Below are 19750 nucleotides of genomic sequence, written 5' to 3'. Positions count from 1 at the left end.
GAATGATAGCTACAAATCATGGCTTCCTTTAATTTCTCCATTGCTGTCTCTAAAAAGAATAGAGGTTTTAACTGATTTTTGGAAAGTTAACAAAATACACTGTTCCATTCTTAAGGGAGTTTCTGCCTGTCAGTGAAGGGTTGTAGTCACTTGCCAAAGTCCAGGACTCAAATGTGAGACTAGACTACTTTTTGGAGGAAGATTCTGTCAAACCTTATGAAATCTGCATACATTAATTTGGAGGAATGTAACAGAAGGTGTGTGATCTGGAAAAAAAAAGGTTACTGATTGATTTGCAGCAGGACAATGGGAGAATTCCAGATTCCACAAGTAGTTGAAATTTTTAATGGCTGTTATTCATAATTTTCACATCACTAATGGTTCCATGGCTGGAACAAATCCTGTAATACTGCATGAAGTATTTGGTGGTTTGAACTGTTGCTGTGACTCAGAATCACCAGTAGTTTAAAATACAGAACTAAGAAGGGAAGCTTTTAACTGTTCTTATAACTGTTATGGATTCTACTCCAAAGCTTGAAGTGTCAGTTTAATTTTAGATAGCTAGTTTGATGCTCCTATTTTAGCCAAATCCCTCATTTAATATAGTGAAGAACAAATTCTGTTCTAGAGCACTGTTTATGAAACAGAAAGGACACACAAGGCCTGTTTACTCCTCCTTCTTATAAAGAGCAAAAATACCTCACTTGTAAGAACACAATGAGTTCCAGAACTGTGGATGCTGAAAGTACTTGATTTCATCTCTGAAATCTTTTAATTGAGAATGCACATTTTCTAATACAGTTCTCTGGTTTTTCTTCAATTGCTTGTTTTGCAATAATTAGATTGCACAAGCTTCTGTTGGGGCTTTTACCAGCACATCTTTTATAAGCCTTTATGCAGCTCTTAAGTTTTTATAATGTAAGCCCATATGTAACTTCTTCATCATTTTTTCATGTTCTTATTATGAAAAGCAAGTGTCATACAAACATAAAAGAGATGTGCAGTGATTGGTTGTTAGTATGAGAAGATATATGGATATAAAAATACAATTCTCTAGTGTAAGTAGTGATTAAGCTATTTCTTATCAAGCTGAAAAAGTCAAGAACCACTCCTCCAGGAATTCAAGCTGTTGAAGGAAGTGACTCCTTTAAAGTGTTCGGTTGTCTTTTTTAATATTTTTTTTAACATCCCACACATTTAAACTAAGATGTCCTGGGAAAGCAGTGTTTTAAATAATTTGAAGTTAATTTCAGAATCTGTAAGACCAGTTAAAGTTTAAAAGAAAGCTGTGAAAATTAACTGAAGAAAAAAGTAAATTATGGTTTTAAAAGGTTCTGAAAGTTCCTCAGAATAGTACAGGCATAATGGTAAAAGAAATATTAGTTATTTAAATTACTGCAGGCTCTGGCATGGAAAAGTCAGTGTGGATTAAAACAGACCATGAATTTAAACTCTTAGGTTCTAGCTCTGTGAAGACATTGTACGAGCCCGAATATGCAAATACATTTGGGATAAATTCCAGTTAATTAAAGGCAGGAATTTGAACTGTGGGTACTCAGTTCAGAATTAAAAGTGAGCTTAATAGAATTCAGTGTAATGCACTTAAGAAGTTTATGGAAATTAACTTTCTGGAATGGCTACGGTAGACAAGGTCTAGGTTATTGCACAAAACCACATTTGAATTAATTTTCACATGCAATGTTAGTGCAGAAGAGCTATTTCACCCTGAATTCACATATTATTTTCTTATGTGTTAATTCTTAAATATAGACAAGCTCAGAGTTAAAGGATTTTCTACAACTTTATAGGATAGAATTAAGAATTAGGTCTTTTCACCTTTTAACTGTTTGCATTATCCATAGCAAATAAAGGAAAACACAAGTCCCTGACTAAAGAATGTATGTGTGTGCCTTGTTTGCTTTTGTTGTATCCAATTAAAAATTCCTAGTAATTTTGTTGACTTGAAGAATTTGGCATGTTATGGTCCTACTCCACCATATCAGGCTTGATCAAGAAGAGAAACCTAAAACAGATGGTAAATGAAACAATTGTTACTGTTGTGTTTTTTTCTGGTTTTATTTGTCATTAGTTTATTTAAGTCTAAATATTACATGATTGTTGCTATGTTTCTTTTCCCTGCTTTGATCTCAATGTGCTTTATGACAAGGGAAGAAGAAAATTAAATGATTAGCATAGTCAAGAATTTCCCTGAACTGTCTCATCTTGCTGTTAAAATTAGGCCTACTTTGCTTATTATATTGAGAGCTTTTATTTTTTTTATTGGACACAAGATCTGGACAAAATTCTTCCTTCCAAGTCTCCTTTCCAAGAGACGTCCATAGAGGCTCTTAATCACTGCACTGCTATCTCTGATAAATAAAATGTAGTTTGGTGCTTAGATTTCAGCTTTCTCCTTGAGATGCCTTGAATTTCTTCATAGTTTCATTGCCTGCACTCTTTTTCTGTCCTTTAGGAGTCCACAGGATCAATTATCTTTCACTGAATGATTGTCCAAATATGCACCTTTTTCTTGTCCTTTTTTGTGTTTGTGTCTCTATAACCAGTAAAATACACGGTGGAGTACAGTGAAAATTGTTAAATATGGTAAAATGTTGGGAGGCTTCCCATAGATTTTTGATGAGCTGCCTGGAGCTCAGAACATGGTCCTAATCCTTCTGTGCAGAGATGCAGAACTGAATATGTTTTTGCTGGATAAGTTACGCTCCAAGCTTTCTGGTACTTAGTTCCTAAATACTGTTTTCTTGAAGAAACAGGCTTGTGCTTTTCAATTCAATCACCTGCCTCTTGACAAGCAAGTTAATTAATCCAGTCTGATTGAATTCAAGAGTCTTCTGTCCTGAAGAGGAGCTTTAAGGCCACCAAGAGAAATCCCAACTGCTTTTAATTTATTCAGCATTACAGAAAGCAGAAGGGCTCTGGCTGGGATTCCTCAGGGTCATTGTAGCTGATGTGCTTTGAAAGCTGATTGCAACAATAACTCAAGTTTTACTGAATGGGCAGAAACGTAAGATAAAACATTAAAACTTACATGTGACTTTAGGTTCTTCCATCCATTTGTAAATTAATCTCTTCCATCTACTTAATTAAAAACACTTGTTTAAATGTTTGGAGAACAGTATTTGACAGGATACACCTTTGGATATTAACAATTGGTCCTTATGGAAAAAATCTCTTTTCCTCCATTGTCACAGGCCAGAAACTCAGAAGTTCGAGCAAATGCAGCGTTTTTGTTTGTTGATGCTTTTCCTGTTCGTGATCCCAGTTTTACTGCTGAAGAGATGGACAGTGAAATTCAGAAACAGTTTGAAGAACTTTTTGTGAGTTTTAATGAAACTAAAATGTTAAAAATGAAACTTTTGTCAGAACTAACTAAAAAAAAAATTTGTTGATGCATTTAAAATGTATGGAATTTCTGAATAATTGTAGGGAAATAGAGGTCTGTGGTGCAGAAAAGACAAAATTAAACTAATATTATAAATTTCTATAGTATATTTGCTGCAGATGCTATACACCACTTTAAACTCTAAAAAGGAAATATTTTGGTTTGTTATTCATTATTCTGTGAATGAGAGATGCATTTGAAAGATGAAATGCATGAGTAATGATCTTGATCCTTACTTAACCTAGGATTGTGGGGGAGAGCTTCACAGTTACTATGGAAGCACTCAATCAAAGTTCAGTACTGTATTACTAAATACTTCTGAAATTAAGTATAATGGAGGGAACCTAAAAATCTCCTTGCCAGTCCAGATGGGTGGGAATGAGCATAGTAGTTTCATTAAGAAAATGTTGGGGGATTCCTGAGTTGACATCAGATAATTGAAAGTTTCAAAGTTGTTATGTTGTTCCATAGGAACAGTGATCAGTGTAAATTCATATAAATAGAAATCCAGATATTCTTAATTAAGTCACAAATGCAAGACTTGATTTATTTAAAAAGAAAAAATTCAAAAGTCCAATGAAAAAAGTTGGCCAGTAGTTACCTTAGTTTTGCTTCTGGTTTAAATTTCCTTGTTTTCTTCATAGTAAAATTCCTATTGATATTACAGTTCTTTTATTGTATGACAGTTTTCATACTGATTAAAAGGTAATGGAATGCATTTTGTTTATGATAGGCTCAGGTCAAACAGCAGTAGAGTCACAATAATCCATATGCTCACGGTGTTATTCTTTTGTTTGTTTCAGAGTCTCTTAGAAGATCCTCATCCAGTTGTTCGCTCTACAGGGATACTTGGAGTTACTCAGATCATATCCAAATACTGGGAGATGATTTCTCCAACAATTCTTGCTGATCTTTTAAAAAAGATAACTGGAGATCTGGCATGTGATATAACATCTGCTGATGTTCGATGCTCTGTTTTTAAAGTAAATGTTTTTTATCATGATTGTCATTGTTCTATTTTAATTGGTGTACAGGTTTCTAGTATAGGCCACTTTAAATCAAGGAAATGTCTTGTTCTTCAAAATGTCTTGGGCAATAGAATTCCTCCTACATGGAGGTTTTGCACATTTCATAGAAGCCACATGTTTGGAAAATACAAATGTCTTTTGAAATAGTAACTGATTGGCTTTCTGACCCTAAGGTATTCAATTCAGTTGTACACAGACTGTTTGGACCCAATAATTAATTTTTTTTTAGCTATTAGAAATAATGCTTAGACTTGAAAATCTATGTAGGCAGCTCCAGAATTTCTTACATCACTGGCTTTAAGGCATCCCAAGACATGCACAGTTGGGATTTTGTATCCCACTTAGTGTGTATCTGAGGTTTGGATGGATATAATTCCACAGCTGGTCTGGTCATGCCTCCTCCCATGCATTGCTCACTATGTTAGAAATAGTTCATCTACATCTTTCTGGCATGTGAGAAATAACTGATAGCTTGGACTGGAAAATGAACTCCCTAATCAACATTTTCACTTGCAGATTTTGTCTGTGTCAGTTCAGCCTTAAATTGAAGCTGTCATCCTGTTAATCCTCACTTGCTCCACTACTGCTTCATGGAGGAGCTATCCCGGATAAGCAGAAAGTGCTGATTCTAAAATGAATTGGGAAAAGAAGTGTATTTCTAATTTGAAATCAGCATATTTTAGGGAGATGGTGTGTCCTCAGGCAGAGGGCAAGACCATGGTCTAGGTGTAGATCTGAAGCTGATTCAGCTGAAGTGAGTTCACTGAACAGAGTTCACTGCAAATTTGAAGTAATCAAAGCAGTTTTTACCAGAGAATATGACAAGAAAAACAAGCATGCGCAGTGTCTGCCCCTGCTTGATTTAACATGAGAAGTGTCTCGGTCCTCTTCAACAATTTTTAGCTACAGATTTTTCAGCTCCACTCTCTCTGGATTTGATTTTTTTATTTTAGTGCCTACCCATAATTTTGGACAACAAACTAAGTCACCCACTCCTGGAACAGCTCCTCCCTGCAACCAGACACAGTCTGCATGATAATTCTGAGAAGGTGCGAGTGGCTTTTGTGGAAATGCTGCTCAAAGTGAAGGCTACCAAGGCTGCCAAGGTAGGATAATGATGCTTGATAAGTAGCAAGGAGACAAAATCATGGCATGTATTAAAAAAAAAAAAATACATTTTGAGACTGCTGCAGTGTTCTTAAAAAAGAAATAACCTGCTTTGCTCTGGTAATACTCATAATATCTGTGGTATCCTGAGTGCTCTGTGGGGCCTTGTTCTCTCTGGATGGGCAGGGGAGAGCAGTGGGTTACAGCCACTTTCCTCAGCTGCCCAACTCTTGTAAATGCCTAACACCTTAACCCTAAGTAGCTTTTTTGCTCTGATTCTTCTGTTTTTATAATGTCTGCTTCTATTTTGTGGGCACATCCTTCAGGATTTTGGTGTCTTTTTACAGTGATTTTTAATGTATTTTGAGTTCTGCTGTGGACTCTTATTTAGGGCAATACTGTCCAGCCACAGGCATTATAGCATCTTTGAGCTCTTATTCGACTCTCTAATGTTAATAGTTTCTTACTCTTAATTTTATATTTTAATTTAACAATCATTTAGTCCCTTGCTAAGCCTAATAAAGACATAAAACTATAAGAAACCATCCAGAGGTGGGCTCTGAAGGTGGTGAAGGATGTAGAGGGGAAGCCATAGAAGGAGTGGCTGAGGTCACTTTGTGAATTATTCTGAGATTGTAATAATTCTGCAATTAAAGACAGAGAAAAAAGATAATTCTCAATGTAAGGGATTTCTTAGGGGAAGGAAAGATCAGGCTTAAATAAAGAAAAAAAATCCTAGTAAGTGTTAGATGTTTTTCAATAACTTCCTATTGATTTAAAAACTGTAATGTGTATCTCTAGTAAGTCCTGGGATCACTTACTTTTTATGATAGTTTTAATAGGGACATCCATAGCTCAAATTCACAGGGTAATTATCTGATGCAAATATTTCTACTAAAGAGTAAAATAGGTTCCTTGGCATTGAAAAACACTTTTTTGTTTGTTTTAATTTGAAATTGTCCAGCATAATTAATTTAGAATCTTCTCAGAAAAACTACAAATGTAGTGTTACAGCTGACAGACAGCTGTGTAGTATTTCTGAATTTCATAGCATTTGATTTCTGTGTTACAAATAAACTAGAGCTCTGCTAAGAATGGGATGCATTCAGTATTTAGTAATGTAAGGTTTGGGATGGTTTTGAAAAGGGTGTTGATCCATTTAAGGATCAACACCCTTTTAAGGTGTTCAGATACTTGTGAGTAGTTTAGACCTACTTTGTCCTGTGAGGAGAATATGAAACATGGCACATAATGATAATAGTTGTAATTTATGGTGATATCCTTGTAGAGTAAATAGTTCTTCCCTGTATCTATGGAATTGCATTAGTATTGCAGGTGTAGTGGAATTGCTTGAACCACAATTTTAGCAATGAGTCAGAGATACCAGGAGATTTAAAACATCAGCACAGCAGAATAACATTGCAGCAGAATTTGACCTCCAGTACACATTGGTGTAAGAATAAAAAATGCTCATGCTTTCCCAGTTCTTTATATTTGATTAGACTATTGCCATAGAAATCACTTAATGAAGGTGATGGTTTTTTCCTCTATTTTTGTTTCACTCCTTTGGATATCTGATTCTCACTCCACAAAGTTCTGGAATATCTGTCCCATGGAGCACCTCCTGTCTCGGCTGGAAGCGGACTCTCGGCCGGTGGCGCGGCGCATTGTCAACCTCCTGCTGAACTCCTTCTTCCCCAGTGCCCAGCCCGAGGATGTGTGGTGTGAGCGCTGTGTCACTCTGATCCAGATGAATCCTGCAGCAGCCAGGAAGTTCTATCAATATGCCCATGAATTCACTGCCCCCACCAATATAGGTAAAGCACAAAACCCTGGGAGCTTTTGGAATTACTGATATCATGCTTTTTTCTTCTTATTTCTGTAACAGTGGTACATTGTTGCTAGGTTTTTTTGAGGGTTTAGTGTAATATTTGTTTGTAGGTTTTGAAATTCTTGACACCAGCAATAAACACAGCAGGCAAAGTCATCAGCTTTTTCAACAGTGAGGAGATCAAAGCTTTTCATCTCTGTTCTTATGTACTGTACACTCCAGCCCATGGTAATACCTGGTCCTTCTGGTCCCCTTTCTCCCCCATGTACCTTAATGTATGTCAGTTGATACCTATTTCTCATGTAGAAATAGAGTAGCAAACACCCTGATGCCTTAAGTGATTTGAGATCTTCATGTGAAAGATTATATAGAAACTGAAAAAATGTTTACATCTGATAATCTGGGTGTCTGGGATTTGTGGATCAGTATTTTCAAGTTGCTCAGAGAAAATCTAAAAAGTCCTCCTTCAGAAAGCTTCTGAATGTTTTAGTGAAGAGGACATGTACTGCCCAGCATGTCACTGCTTTTTAGAAAAGTCCTATTGAAACAAATAAAAATCAGGAAAATCTGGTTTCAGGAGAGTTCTGTTAAAACTCAAGTAATCAGCATGGAGTGACTTGGGTGAAATGCCCAAACCATTGCCTCTCACTGATCATCTTGATGAGGTTATGAAATTAGCTTGTTGTACTTCCACCAGAGTGGCATAACCCTTTCACTTTTTCTAGAGCTGAGCTCCTTGTTCAGGAGTGCAGTGGTTGGGCTACATCTTTTCCAAAGAATGGGAATTGACATAGGAATGAACACTGACATCGGAGGGAATGTGTTCTTGAACGTGGATCATTAATTTAACAGCTGTGCCAGATTAGATGTAGGAGTTGTGGAAGCTTCTTCTGGTTCTGATTTGATAAGGTGGTGGTTATTTGCGGTTTTTTAGTATACTGTTTTAACAACAAAATTACAGAGCTTGATGATAATGTTGTCACTTCTTCATACTTGAGGATATAAAACATGTTCACATTTTTTCCATTTCCTTTACAAGGAATTTTTCTCCATTTTTTCCTAGCTGTTTCTGGTTCTGTTGCCTACTTTTTCATACTGGCTTTCCAGCATTGTAATTAGAAGCACTTATTACCAACATTCTTAACAAACAGTAAATGTCTCATTTATTCTTACTCCATTTAAATGTAGCTAAATTGATGCTCACTATTCGGCGCTGCTTGAATGCCTGCATCCAGAAAGCAATGAAAGCCAGTCTTCGTGGTAGTGGGGATGAGGATGATGAGGAAGATGGAAGTGAAAAGGAGAACACCAGTGTAAGAAAGTCCACTCTGTTCTAACTTCTAGTAACTTCTTTTCAGTGGTGCTTAATGTGAGACAGAAGATGGCAGAAAGTCTAAAGGAATGCCCTTGGGCATCTCTGGAGTTGGAAGGGGAGAACTGCCATTATTCGATTTTCATGTCCTGCAGTAGCAGAATTCTGGTCAAGTAGCTAGAAAAAGATAGAAGAAATATGAAGCTTATTTTAAATTAATAGTTGCCTAATTCCACTGTTGGTTATAAATTGGTTTGGTTTTGCAGTTAAATTATTTTAAAAATTACTATTGCAAGATATGTGAAGTTAGAGAGATTAAGACTCAGTTGTGGAGTTCCTGTTCTACAGCAACCAGAGTGTCTTAGTAAAGAACCTAGAAGGATTTTTTCTAGTGTCTTTAAAGCCTTATTTTAGTCTAAATTTCAATTTGAAAATATAATGGGTAATATGATCTAAATGTTTGTATTTCAGGTGTTGGATAATGTGTTGTCAGTAGATGATGTGGCCAGCATGGCAAGTTTGCTGGAGATCACTGTAATACTCTGGAGAAGCATCCACAAAGCACTGGATCATAATGAAGATGCCAAAGAATATGCTATCAGGAAGTTTGCTTCTGTACTTCCTGAATATTTTAAAGTATTTCAGGTAAAGAAAGCCTAGATTTTTCTGTATTTTCTCAGTATTTTCTTCTGATGCTTTCATGTTTTATATCTTTTATCTATTTTTATGACATTAAGTATTCCTTTTCATTGTTGTTATAAGCTATAAACAGCAGCAAGTTTCTTGGAATCCCACAAATGTGCAGTAACTACTCTCCAGCTGCAGTGTCTGACTGATGAACCATTATCTAAATAGTCAGCTCAAAAATACTTATGCAATAAATTGCTTTCTTTGTAAGGCTTTTCTAGGGTTTTATTCTTTTGAATGTTTTAGACCTTTTGGAAAACAGTAAATACAAAAGAGCCATTGCAGAATTAATACTCAATGTACATTAGAGTCCACATGTTTTCTACCCGTTGTCCTCCAGACTCTTCCACCAGCACCACTTCTTATAATTCAGCTGCAACTGAAGCAGCTGAGGCTCTTTTTGCACTGAATATGAGCTGGCAGAGTGCACTTGCAGCCCAGAAAGCCAAACATATTCTGCTGACCTGCTGGAGTGAGTCCAAAGGAGGCCACCAAGATGATGAGAGGGATGGAGTACCTGTCCTAAATGGAAAGGCTTAAAGAATTGGGATTGTTAAGCCTGGAAAGGAGAAAGCTTTGGGGTGACCTAATTGCAGCCTTCCAGTGCCTGAAGGGAGCCTGCAAGAAAGACAGAGAGGGACTTTTTACAGGAGAGTGTAATGACAGGACAAAGGAATGGATTCAGACTAAAAGAAAGTAGGTTTAGATTAAATATTAGGAAGAAATTCTTTTTTTGTGAGGATGGTGAGACATTGGCACAGATTGTCCAGAGAAGCTGTGCATGCTCCATCCCTGGGAGTGTTCAAGGCCAGGTTGGATGGGACTTGGAACAACCTGGCTAAGGGGAAGGGGGATTGGAACAAGATGATCTCTAAGGTCCCTTCCAACCCAAACCATTCTGTGATTCTGAGGTTTCTGCTAATTTAAATCCACTCTCTAATGATCTGTGGATGCATTTATTTATTGCTTCGATTCAATACAGGCAGTTAATTAAAATCAGTCATTTTCAAATTGTCAGTCTCCTTGCTCTAATTGTTTTAGTGTTATTCTTGAGGAGGATGCCATCCTGAGAGTGGCCAATAGTGGCTGCTGCACCCAGAGTGAATTTGGAAGGATTACATACTGGATATCTTATCTTAGTTGATGACTTTTATGCTGAAGTATCCTGAAATATGGTGGCTGCTCCACTGCAACTTTGCTTTAGATAATCAGGGAGTGAAAAGCAGCTCATTGCTACATATTACTCTGCAGCACAGATACACAACTGCTCTCTACCCTGAAAGCATTTGGAAATTGTTAAAGACATTCCAAACTTTTTTGGTAGAGGATGTAGCATCCTTTCTGAAAGGGTCTGGTGAACAGACAAGATATCCAGCTTTAGCAAGCAACCTCTTTGACTTTGATATTCTTTTATAGTGAGTATGCAGCTTGGATCCAAAAGGACCTGTCATCAGAGGCTTAGTTCCTAAAAGGCTACAAACATACTGAAGCTGCCTGTCTCTTTCCTGAAAAAGCTACAAATATATTTTAAAAGTTCTTTTAAAAATATGAGCTTTAAAAAAAGCTTTTAGATCTTGGAATGGCTAAGTAGATGATAATTTCATTTGGCTGTTTCCATGAAGCTTGGACATAGAGATAAACTATTTTTGAAGAGTTCTTAACATAGATTGGTTTCTGTATAACCTGAGTGAGATTATGTTGTGGCCTAGACCATGTATTATGTCACATTGTAATGAATAATAATGCATTGAACATTGCCATCCTTATATAAGAAACTTTTTCTTTAGAGTCTTTTTAATAAGTTTGTCTTGTGAATGAATTTAGGGCACTTAAGGTTGAGAGGAGTGAGATGGTGTCATGGTTGTGCAATTAAACCTTAGTTCTAGTGGAAAAAAAAGTGATGAGGAGCTGCTATTTCTTTTGCAATGAGTATTAACCTAATGGAGCCATGACTATTCATGGTAGTTATTCTGGCAGTTTGTCAGAAAGTGAAGGGTATGATAATTGGCAATTGACCTCCAAAACCAGGAATCAGACTTTTCAGATTGCAAGCCATATTGTTTTGAGGTCCTTTCAGCTCCATTAGTAGTGGAAAAGGGAAATCCTTAATTTGAGGAAATGGAATCACAGTTTTTCAGTACTGTCTTTAGTTTTGGTTGCATGTGTGTACCTCTGTGTCATAGAGTGTAATTCTTTTATCCTAGGATGAGCGGTGCATGGCTCCCCTGATTATTCTGGCATCCTTTATGCCCCCTGCTACTATTCCTACATTCAGGTACTGTTTGGAAATCCAAAATGGAAATGACAACAAGTTTCTTGCTGGCTGTATTTGTTCATTTTTCACTATCTGATATATTAAATGCCCATTTGGCTAAATTAAGACACTAGAACTGTGGTGATGTTCAAGTCTGTCTCATTGGTGAATCCTTTTTTTGTATTATTACTAATTGTTTTCTGCACTTATGGATGTGAAAGTAATGTATCTCTTTGCCTATCTGTTTTCTTTTCAGCTGTGGTGTGGTTTCCAGACTCAGAAATATTGACAGTGGAGCTGACCAAAACAAATATTCTATCCTGATCGACTGCCTGTGCCGCTGGGGTCAAGTGGGGCACATTATGGAATTAGCCTGTGATTGGCTCTCTGACTCACTCACCCCAACAAAGGTGTGCAAATGCATGTGACAGGGAGCATAGGAATTGCCAAACTGCTTTAAGGCATCATGCTTTTTAAAATAGAATAAAGAGTTTTTAATGCTGTATTATTCTGCTTTGAAATCAGTTCTGAAGTCAGGTACTAACAGAGTTGTACTGGTTTTGTGCTTCCTTCCTCTTCAGAATACTAAAACATCTGGGCGTCGAGTACGTATCCATGTAACACATGAATCAAAGCCAGACTTAGCAATTGATTACATTGAGTATTTATTGACTCATCCTGTCAATTGTGCTTGCCTACTTTCTGTTCCTAAAAATAAACTGAAGAAGCTTTTGAAAATCCTCGGTGCTGCAAAGGTAGTTGTCTCCTTCTCATAAAATCAGTGCTTAACATCATATATTGCCTGAGTCAAGCTAAAATGCCTGCAAGAACAAATAAATGAGGTTCATGATGCCCTCTCCCTTTATAAAAATTTTTTTTTGTAAAAACAATTTTTCCTTTTGATTTTTATTTCTTTTTTATTTTTATTTCCAACAAATACTCTAAACTAGAAGTATAATAGTTCAGAATTGTTTAGAGGTGGCAGATTTTAACCAGCTTCTCAGTCTTAGGTGTCTCAAAATTTTTGGGATCTAGTGTTGAGTGTTTTTAAGGGATCAGACTTTTAGAATATGTGAATAAGGAATAGTCTGAAAATCAGTTATGGCATTGAAAAATGGAAGTAATTAAAGTATGCTTGTTGCTTATTTAGGGTTGGTGCTTTGCTGTTTTTGTGGGTTTGGGGTTTTCTTTAACCTTTTGTTTAAAGCAATTAAATAAAGAAGCATTTGAAAGGTTTTTCTTCAAAATATAAATGTAAACATTGATATTTCAGAAGTTTCTTGGCTCAGTTCTGGAAGGAACCGATTCTGGTGGCTGGAATCAAGCAACCAGCCTAAGAGCCTTCAGCCTCTTTTGCAGATTGACTGTTCATCTTCAGCATAAGGTATGGTCATAGCTTTCCAAAATAAGCTGGAGTTACAGTTGACAGTATAAGGAAGTTCCAAAACAACTGGAGAGACAATTGGTAAACTTCCCTTTGGTTTTTTTTTTCAGTTTTCTGAAGAAGGAGAAGATCACCTTTCACTTCTGAAGAAGACAGGTGCTTGGATAGAAAGTCAAGTTGTACCTTTTATACTAGCAAGTGATCAAGAGGATGGTATTTCAAAACACAGTGATGTTTCTGAATTTATTATCCAGGTTAGATGATTCTTATAATATAAATCAAGCTGCTTTCAATTTGAAAAGCTGTAGGTGTAGCAATTTGTGTGCAGACAAACTGCACTGGCATTTGTGTCATCACTTGCAGTGTCCCTTACCCCTGATCCTGATTTGCCCTTCAAAGCAAGCATTTGATGATACAATGTGGGTGAGGTTTTAGCTAGTTCTGAGCTGTTTTCTGTTGCATTCTTCTGACATTTCATTTAACCCAAGGTGGATTTTAGCACTGAGCTAAAATCACCAGATTTTGGTGAAAGATTTGGCTAACTTTGGTCCCAGTCAGTGTCTTTGAACACCCCAGCTCATATATACACAGACTGATTAAAAGTTCTCACTCTGTCTGTACTTCCATCTCATAATCTGTTTAGTATGTAACAACTGTGTGTCTGTAGGGAAAAGCTCTTTTTGTCTGCTGGTTTTAATTTTGCTATTAAAGGCAGGTAGAGATGTCATATTTGGCTCAGTAAATGATAAGTATCAATGCCTTTGATCTGAGCCTGAGTTAAAAAGAGAGGATTTACTGCCTTTTGAGAAACCATTTACTGTTGGCAAAGGGCAATGGAAGCATTTGAAGGACTGGTTGGAATTCATGCTTTTCAACAGGTGTGAACTGAGTAACTCCAGTTGGGTACACCAGCTCTCAGGGCACCTTGGCTAAGAGTTTGTAGTTATATTATTTTTGAGTTTTACTGAATGATTACTTTACATGAAGTTTAGGTTTCCTATAATTTTGCACCTCTCTTCTAGGCCTACCTGACAGTGTGTAAAGATGTCATAATGGTGGGCCTGGGAAATGTCACATTTCAAGCACACCTTTTAGAAATGGCTCTTCAGATTATGCAAACAGGTACCCTATTTTGGCCTATTTTGTACTAACAGCAACATCTGCATTTGTACTTGGCTGGCTTTTCTTGTATTAGCAAGTTAGTTAATCCCTAACTTTTAAGAGTTGGAGGGAACACTGAATTCATACTTAAAATGTTAATTGGACTGGATGAAAATTTCAGCTAAGGGTGCTCAGAAATGAAATGTATTGTCTCCACTTGTAAACTATCACTATTTATTGTATCTGAGTTTCATTCTAAGCTTGTACCTGATTAATATTACAACTTTTACATTATGGTATTTATCTCTTTCTCTAGAGAGAGGTGGCTTTTGTGCTCCAATGTTGCTGTGTGCTCTAAAAGAAATTATTGAAGCTTCTTTAAATCAAAATACTGAGACAGAGGAAGTGACAAATCTTTTCCACACTCTACAGAACGTCTTTCAGAAAATTTTAGAATGTGTGGCACATAGACTTAAGAAAGAACAGGAAAAAGGAATTCAGGTATGATACTACAGTCCAAATTGCTAATGTGTAAGTGAATCCATAATTTTTATGCAAAGGGGTATACTTAAGACTCTTTGAGGTTGTTACCTTGCTATTACCAACTGTTTGGGTAGATACATGATTAAATTTTCAGTTAAATTTTCCAAGTTTTCTTGTTACCAATTTTTTTTTGTCCATTTTGGTCTCATCATGACAGAAGAACCAGTAAATTGCAGAACAAATGGATTCTGTTGCCAGTGATTCTGGAACATGGTGGTACTTCTAGGCTGTTAATCTTCTCTACAATTAGATGAACTTCCTCAATCCAGAGAAAAGGACTTGTTTATATATATTATGATCTTGGAGGGAGGAAAAATTTTCTTTATTATTTATTTCTTTTAGTCTGAATGATACCAACTTCAAAATATAAATGATCTAACATTCCTGAAAATCTCACACCTTCACAGAAAAGTAGACTTGTATTTTAAAGCAGATACTAAATAGTAGTGAAATGGGTGGATCACTCTGGGAAATTTGCTGATGTGCTTTTCAGGACTTCTGAAAAACATTCGGTTCTTTTTTGTAAGAGCCACTGCTTTCTTTGTTTCTCAGATTTATGAGTAGACTTCCCAGTTGTTGCTGATTCCCCCTCTGGTCCCAAGTGACTAGAATACCTCAAAAGCTTTCAAGGTGGGGTCTGCACTTCACAGAGAGGCTTGCTGGTATATTTCACTTATACTCAAGCAGTCTGAAAAACCAGATGTGTTTTTCTTTTTGGTTTTAGTTGATTCACTCTATTCAGATGCCTCTTGGAGAATTCATCCATGCACTGCAGTGCTGGCATTCCACATTCCCAGCAGTTCACCAGGGTGTACTCTCCACTCTCCTGGCTGCAATAGTAGCAGAGATAAATTGTGTGCTACAGAAGGTAAAGTTAATCCTGATTTTCTTTTTTCTATTTAACACCTTCTGCTTTTTAAATGTTATGTTGGAATGACAGAGCTTTATTCAGAAAATTGATCTTTGTACTGCAGATGAGGATTTTGTGTGTGTTGGCATGGAACAAACAGGAAATTTTATTTGCTATAATTTCACATTAGAGTTCATCTTTCAGATTTCTGACTACAGCTGTGTAGGAACAGACTTGTCCTGATACCTATTTCAGTATCTGCCTCTGACAGGAGAACTTAGCAGTAAGGCAGTGTTGGCAATTAATAACATGGATTCTGGGATATTCCCTCTGTGCTTTTATACTGGCTCTGGCTGGGAAGGAGTCAGCTTTCCTCCCTGCAGTCCCTGTGCTGCTGTGGTTGGCATTTGTGGCCAAGACATTGTTGAGGACACACCAGTTTGTTTTGGCTGTTGCTGAGCAGTGCTTTACAGTGTCAATATTTCCCAGGTTCCTTCACCTTCACTCTAAAAAAAAAAAGTGAGGCTGTCAGTGGGCAAGAGTCTAAGAGGGAACACAGCTGAGACCATGGCCCCAAACTGATCAAAGGCTTATGCCACACCATGCAATGTTGTGTTCAGCAATTAGGGCTCAGGGAAAGGACGAGGACAGGGGCTTGTTCTAAACCTACCTGACTCCATCCCACCCAGCCTTAAGGTGTTTGGGAAGTGAATTACTGATGTGTGACAGATTCCATTCCCTACTCTTGGAATGGCCCCATAAGGTTCTGTAGCCCTGTTTCAAAGCAGGCTGATGCCCTGCTTGGCACTGATCACTTGTGCATTCTCTGCTTCCATACAGAGACATTTCATGTGCTGCATCTTGTTTTTGGTTCCTTTGGTTTTTTATGCAGAGGATTTCCAAATATCTGATCTGCTTTGCTTTGGAAAGTAAAGAAAGAGTCTCTAATACTGAAAAGAATGTGTAGACAGAGGTTATTTTATGTTCTGAAAGTCCCAGGAACCACAACTGTCCTTGAAGGAGAAGGGCAACATTCCCACCCCATTTTAATAATGCAGGTAGTGTTAGGAGCAGATATGATTAGTAAGATTGGAAGCCTTGAGAACTGAAAAGGAAGAGCAGAGGCTCTTTAGTAGAGGCTGTGCTTTTGCTGTGGGTTCTGGATGTGTCAGAAACAGAGCAAGGAACAGTTGCCAGAAGGAACCACAGAGCAGCTTCCAAGGTTCTGTTACAGGAGGCACTGCAGCAGTACCAGCTGTTGGCTGCAGATATTGATGGATCAGCTGAGAGGCTGTGGGTGACGGGTGCTCTTTACAGATGATGCAGAGGAAACATTTCTGGGCTTGAATATACTGGAGATTCATACTCCTAGATTGAGTGTTCATTCCAGTCACTCATCTGAGCTGGGCTTTTCCCTGCCCCCAGGTTGTTGTAACTTCAGTTCTAACTAAGTATTTGTCATCTGTTCAGAACTTTATATCAAAAAGAGCAGGTATCCAGAAAATCACTGTCACTGAAGTTGCATTTAGAAATCATGGATGCACATTTCAACTTGGAGCCACAGAGGGGACTCACTTGTGTTTAATAGGCTGTGCCTTTGTAAAGAGTGACCACCAGTGTAGTTAAGTGAAACTTCTGGTGACAGCAACTGCAGAGAATATCTGCCTTGGTACAAATACTGTTCACGTGGTTTAGTTTCAGTCTTTCTAATTTAAATTAGTTTTGTTTATTTGGACACCACACAGTTGAATTAAAGCCACTCAAAGAATACTTGTGAATGTTCCAATTGTTTAAGGATAGGTCCTGGTTAGTGTAATTGTTGAAATACAGTATTCTGCATGCATATCTTTCTTGAGCTACAATGGCTGTTTACTTATTTCTTTTTTAGGCTTCCAGTGAAAAAGACTTGACTATGCCAAAGACTATTTCAGACCTTCCCCCTCTCTCAAGCAGTTTAATGGCTGTAATTATGAAGTCAGCTAATGTTGTCAGGTAAATGTTTCTATATTAATTTTTCCAAGATTTTTGCTAATATAGAACAGTTTATGTGTTATCAATAAAAATTTAATTTCTAAATTCAAATAAATTTTGAAGAACTAGTTGCTTTCTAAATTTATCTGGACTATTTAATAATCCCTTTTTCTTGACATATTGCTGTAGGTATTGATTGCTGGGATTGAGTCCTTTTTTTAACCAAGAATTCTTATTTACAAGACTGTTAATCATTATGAGTTTTTAAATCATATATCTTGGCTTGCTTCTTTCATAAGATACTTATAAAGCTGAGTCCCCTCAACACAGAGATGTTAAGATGAGATAAAATATTTGCCAGAAATAGAATTAATCCTTTGATTGAACATCTGCAATGAAATGACATGTACCTGTGGCTGCATTAAAGTCACAACATTCAAAATAGAAAGTCTCTGAGTGCTGAATGCCTCCAAAAGAGAGCTTATGTTATTTATTTTTTAACACTTAAAGTGGGAGGGTATTTGCTCTATTTAGTGGGAGCCCTAAATATCTTCTAAAATTGTCACAACTGAATATCATTTTGCATGGTTTGTTCATATGCAATTTTTCTTAACAGGACTCTACACACTAGACTCATTTTAAATTATAAAGGGACTTAGAAGTCCTATTGCTCTCCCTGACTTACCACAACTAATTCCTCTTCTTTCCTCATCTGACAGGCACTGAGTATCCCTGTCTCTGCTGTTATGAGGTGTTTTTTTTTCCTTCTCAATCTTTCTCTAGTTCTAGTTGAACTTGCAAAACAAAAGACTCCAGAGACTCCAGCAATAGTCAAACTAATGCATATCTTGCCATGAGGCAGCAGCTCAAGGTGTTCTCTTCTAGTGAGACAATTATTTTACACATTTTCTTTCAAAAGACATGCAGAAAATCAGTTAATTCTTCTGAAACTTTTTCTTGTAGTAATCAAGGTGAATCTTGTCCATTCTTGGTGGAGAAAACTGCAAGTTTGGGCCAAATTATTTCTGTGTACTTGGGAAAAATGTATCTTCTAGCATTTATCTTTTTGGGGTAAAGATTTGGAGATGATTTCCATCTGGTTCTACTGGTGCCTCAGAATTGAGACTACTTTTAAGGCTTTTTTTATAAATCTGTATTGGTAGGCCATAAGCAGAGTCCAGTAGTGAATGGCTCAGTATTTCAGAGATCTTTATGTTAACATGAAAGGCTCTGACATTACGAAATCTGATGTGAGCTTCTGCCCTGTGAGCTCAGAGTCATCTTGCTCTGAGTTCTGCAGAATCTGTTTCATTTTCAGTTCTAACCAGTCTCTAGCACTGAATTTCAGTCCCCCTAGCAGTGATAATACTGGGAGGCTTGGCAATATCTGTCCAATTGTGTGAGTATCCTTCATTTTAGTAGGGAACTATCTGTATAGGAGTCAATTACTTACCTCTGAACCTTCTATGTATTTTTAAATAGCTTATTGTTCTGTTCTATTTTATCTTTGCCTGCAGGCTCATATGACCCTTTTTCAGAGGGAGGTGGGGAAGGGCAGCTTCAGTGAGTCTTGTTACAGGTTGATGAAATTCCAGTGTTCCTTCATGGAGGTTAAGAGTGTGCTTAGTGACCCAAACAATGATAACAACCAAGTCAGGACTCTGATCCCAGTTGTGTCCATTAGCAATTTAAGAGCAAGGGGAAATGGAATCAATACTTGGTCACATTAGTCCCCAATGATACAATGAAACTGAAGCAATGCATGAGCAACTTCATAATGCTTATTTCTGAAGCTAAAGGTTTTTCATCTTTCTCAGCTCTTAGAAGCAGTATTTGAATTTCTGCAAAATGTTTTTACTGAATTGGTTCTTAACTGCATATTTCATTTTGATATCTTAGCACAATAAAAAGCCTGGAGAACAATTGAAGTCAGGACTGGCAATCTTTGATGTTCAGCTTTCATAACAGTTAATAATATTGCTAAAGGGTTTTTGAAATGTGTTTGGGAAAGTTTCTGTAACATTGCTGCTCTCAGTTTTCCCTTCAGTTCTTCACAAGAGCATTTTGCTTTGTGCTCTGAGGAGTATCAGGATTATGGGTCTCTTCCATCTCCTGTTTTATCCCTCTTGTTCTTTTATTTTGCTCTGGTTTTGAGAATTGCTTCTGAGTTAAATTTGGGTTTTTTACTACAAACACTAATGACCAATTAGTTTCCATTCTGTGCTATTGACTTATTCCCTACTGCAGTTTAGTTTGGTTGCTGGACCCCATCTGAGACT

At 37.1% G+C, this 19750-nt stretch overlaps 1 protein-coding gene across 1 annotated transcript in view; it reads left to right on the top strand.

Moving 5' to 3' along the window:
• Positions 1-19750, top strand: part of NCAPG2 (non-SMC condensin II complex subunit G2) — a 48240-nt gene that overhangs the window by 17731 nt on the left and 10759 nt on the right. The window contains exons 11-25 of the mRNA XM_077191993.1: positions 3213-3338; positions 4207-4386; positions 5385-5537; positions 7133-7355; positions 8558-8682; positions 9153-9326; positions 11573-11643; positions 11879-12032; positions 12204-12377; positions 12896-13006; positions 13117-13260; positions 14029-14128; positions 14424-14608; positions 15375-15518; positions 17389-17492. Coding sequence (XP_077048108.1) covers positions 3213-3338; positions 4207-4386; positions 5385-5537; positions 7133-7355; positions 8558-8682; positions 9153-9326; positions 11573-11643; positions 11879-12032; positions 12204-12377; positions 12896-13006; positions 13117-13260; positions 14029-14128; positions 14424-14608; positions 15375-15518; positions 17389-17492 — 2168 coding nt within the window. The remainder of the gene's footprint in view (positions 1-3212; positions 3339-4206; positions 4387-5384; positions 5538-7132; positions 7356-8557; positions 8683-9152; positions 9327-11572; positions 11644-11878; positions 12033-12203; positions 12378-12895; positions 13007-13116; positions 13261-14028; positions 14129-14423; positions 14609-15374; positions 15519-17388; positions 17493-19750) is intronic.

Source organism: Agelaius phoeniceus, chromosome 1 (genome assembly GCF_051311805.1).
Source record: "Agelaius phoeniceus isolate bAgePho1 chromosome 1, bAgePho1.hap1, whole genome shotgun sequence".
Lineage (NCBI taxonomy): Eukaryota > Metazoa > Chordata > Aves > Passeriformes > Icteridae > Agelaius > Agelaius phoeniceus.
Note: the sequence above shows the minus strand (reverse complement) of the source record. Positions and strands in the feature narration are given on the sequence as shown.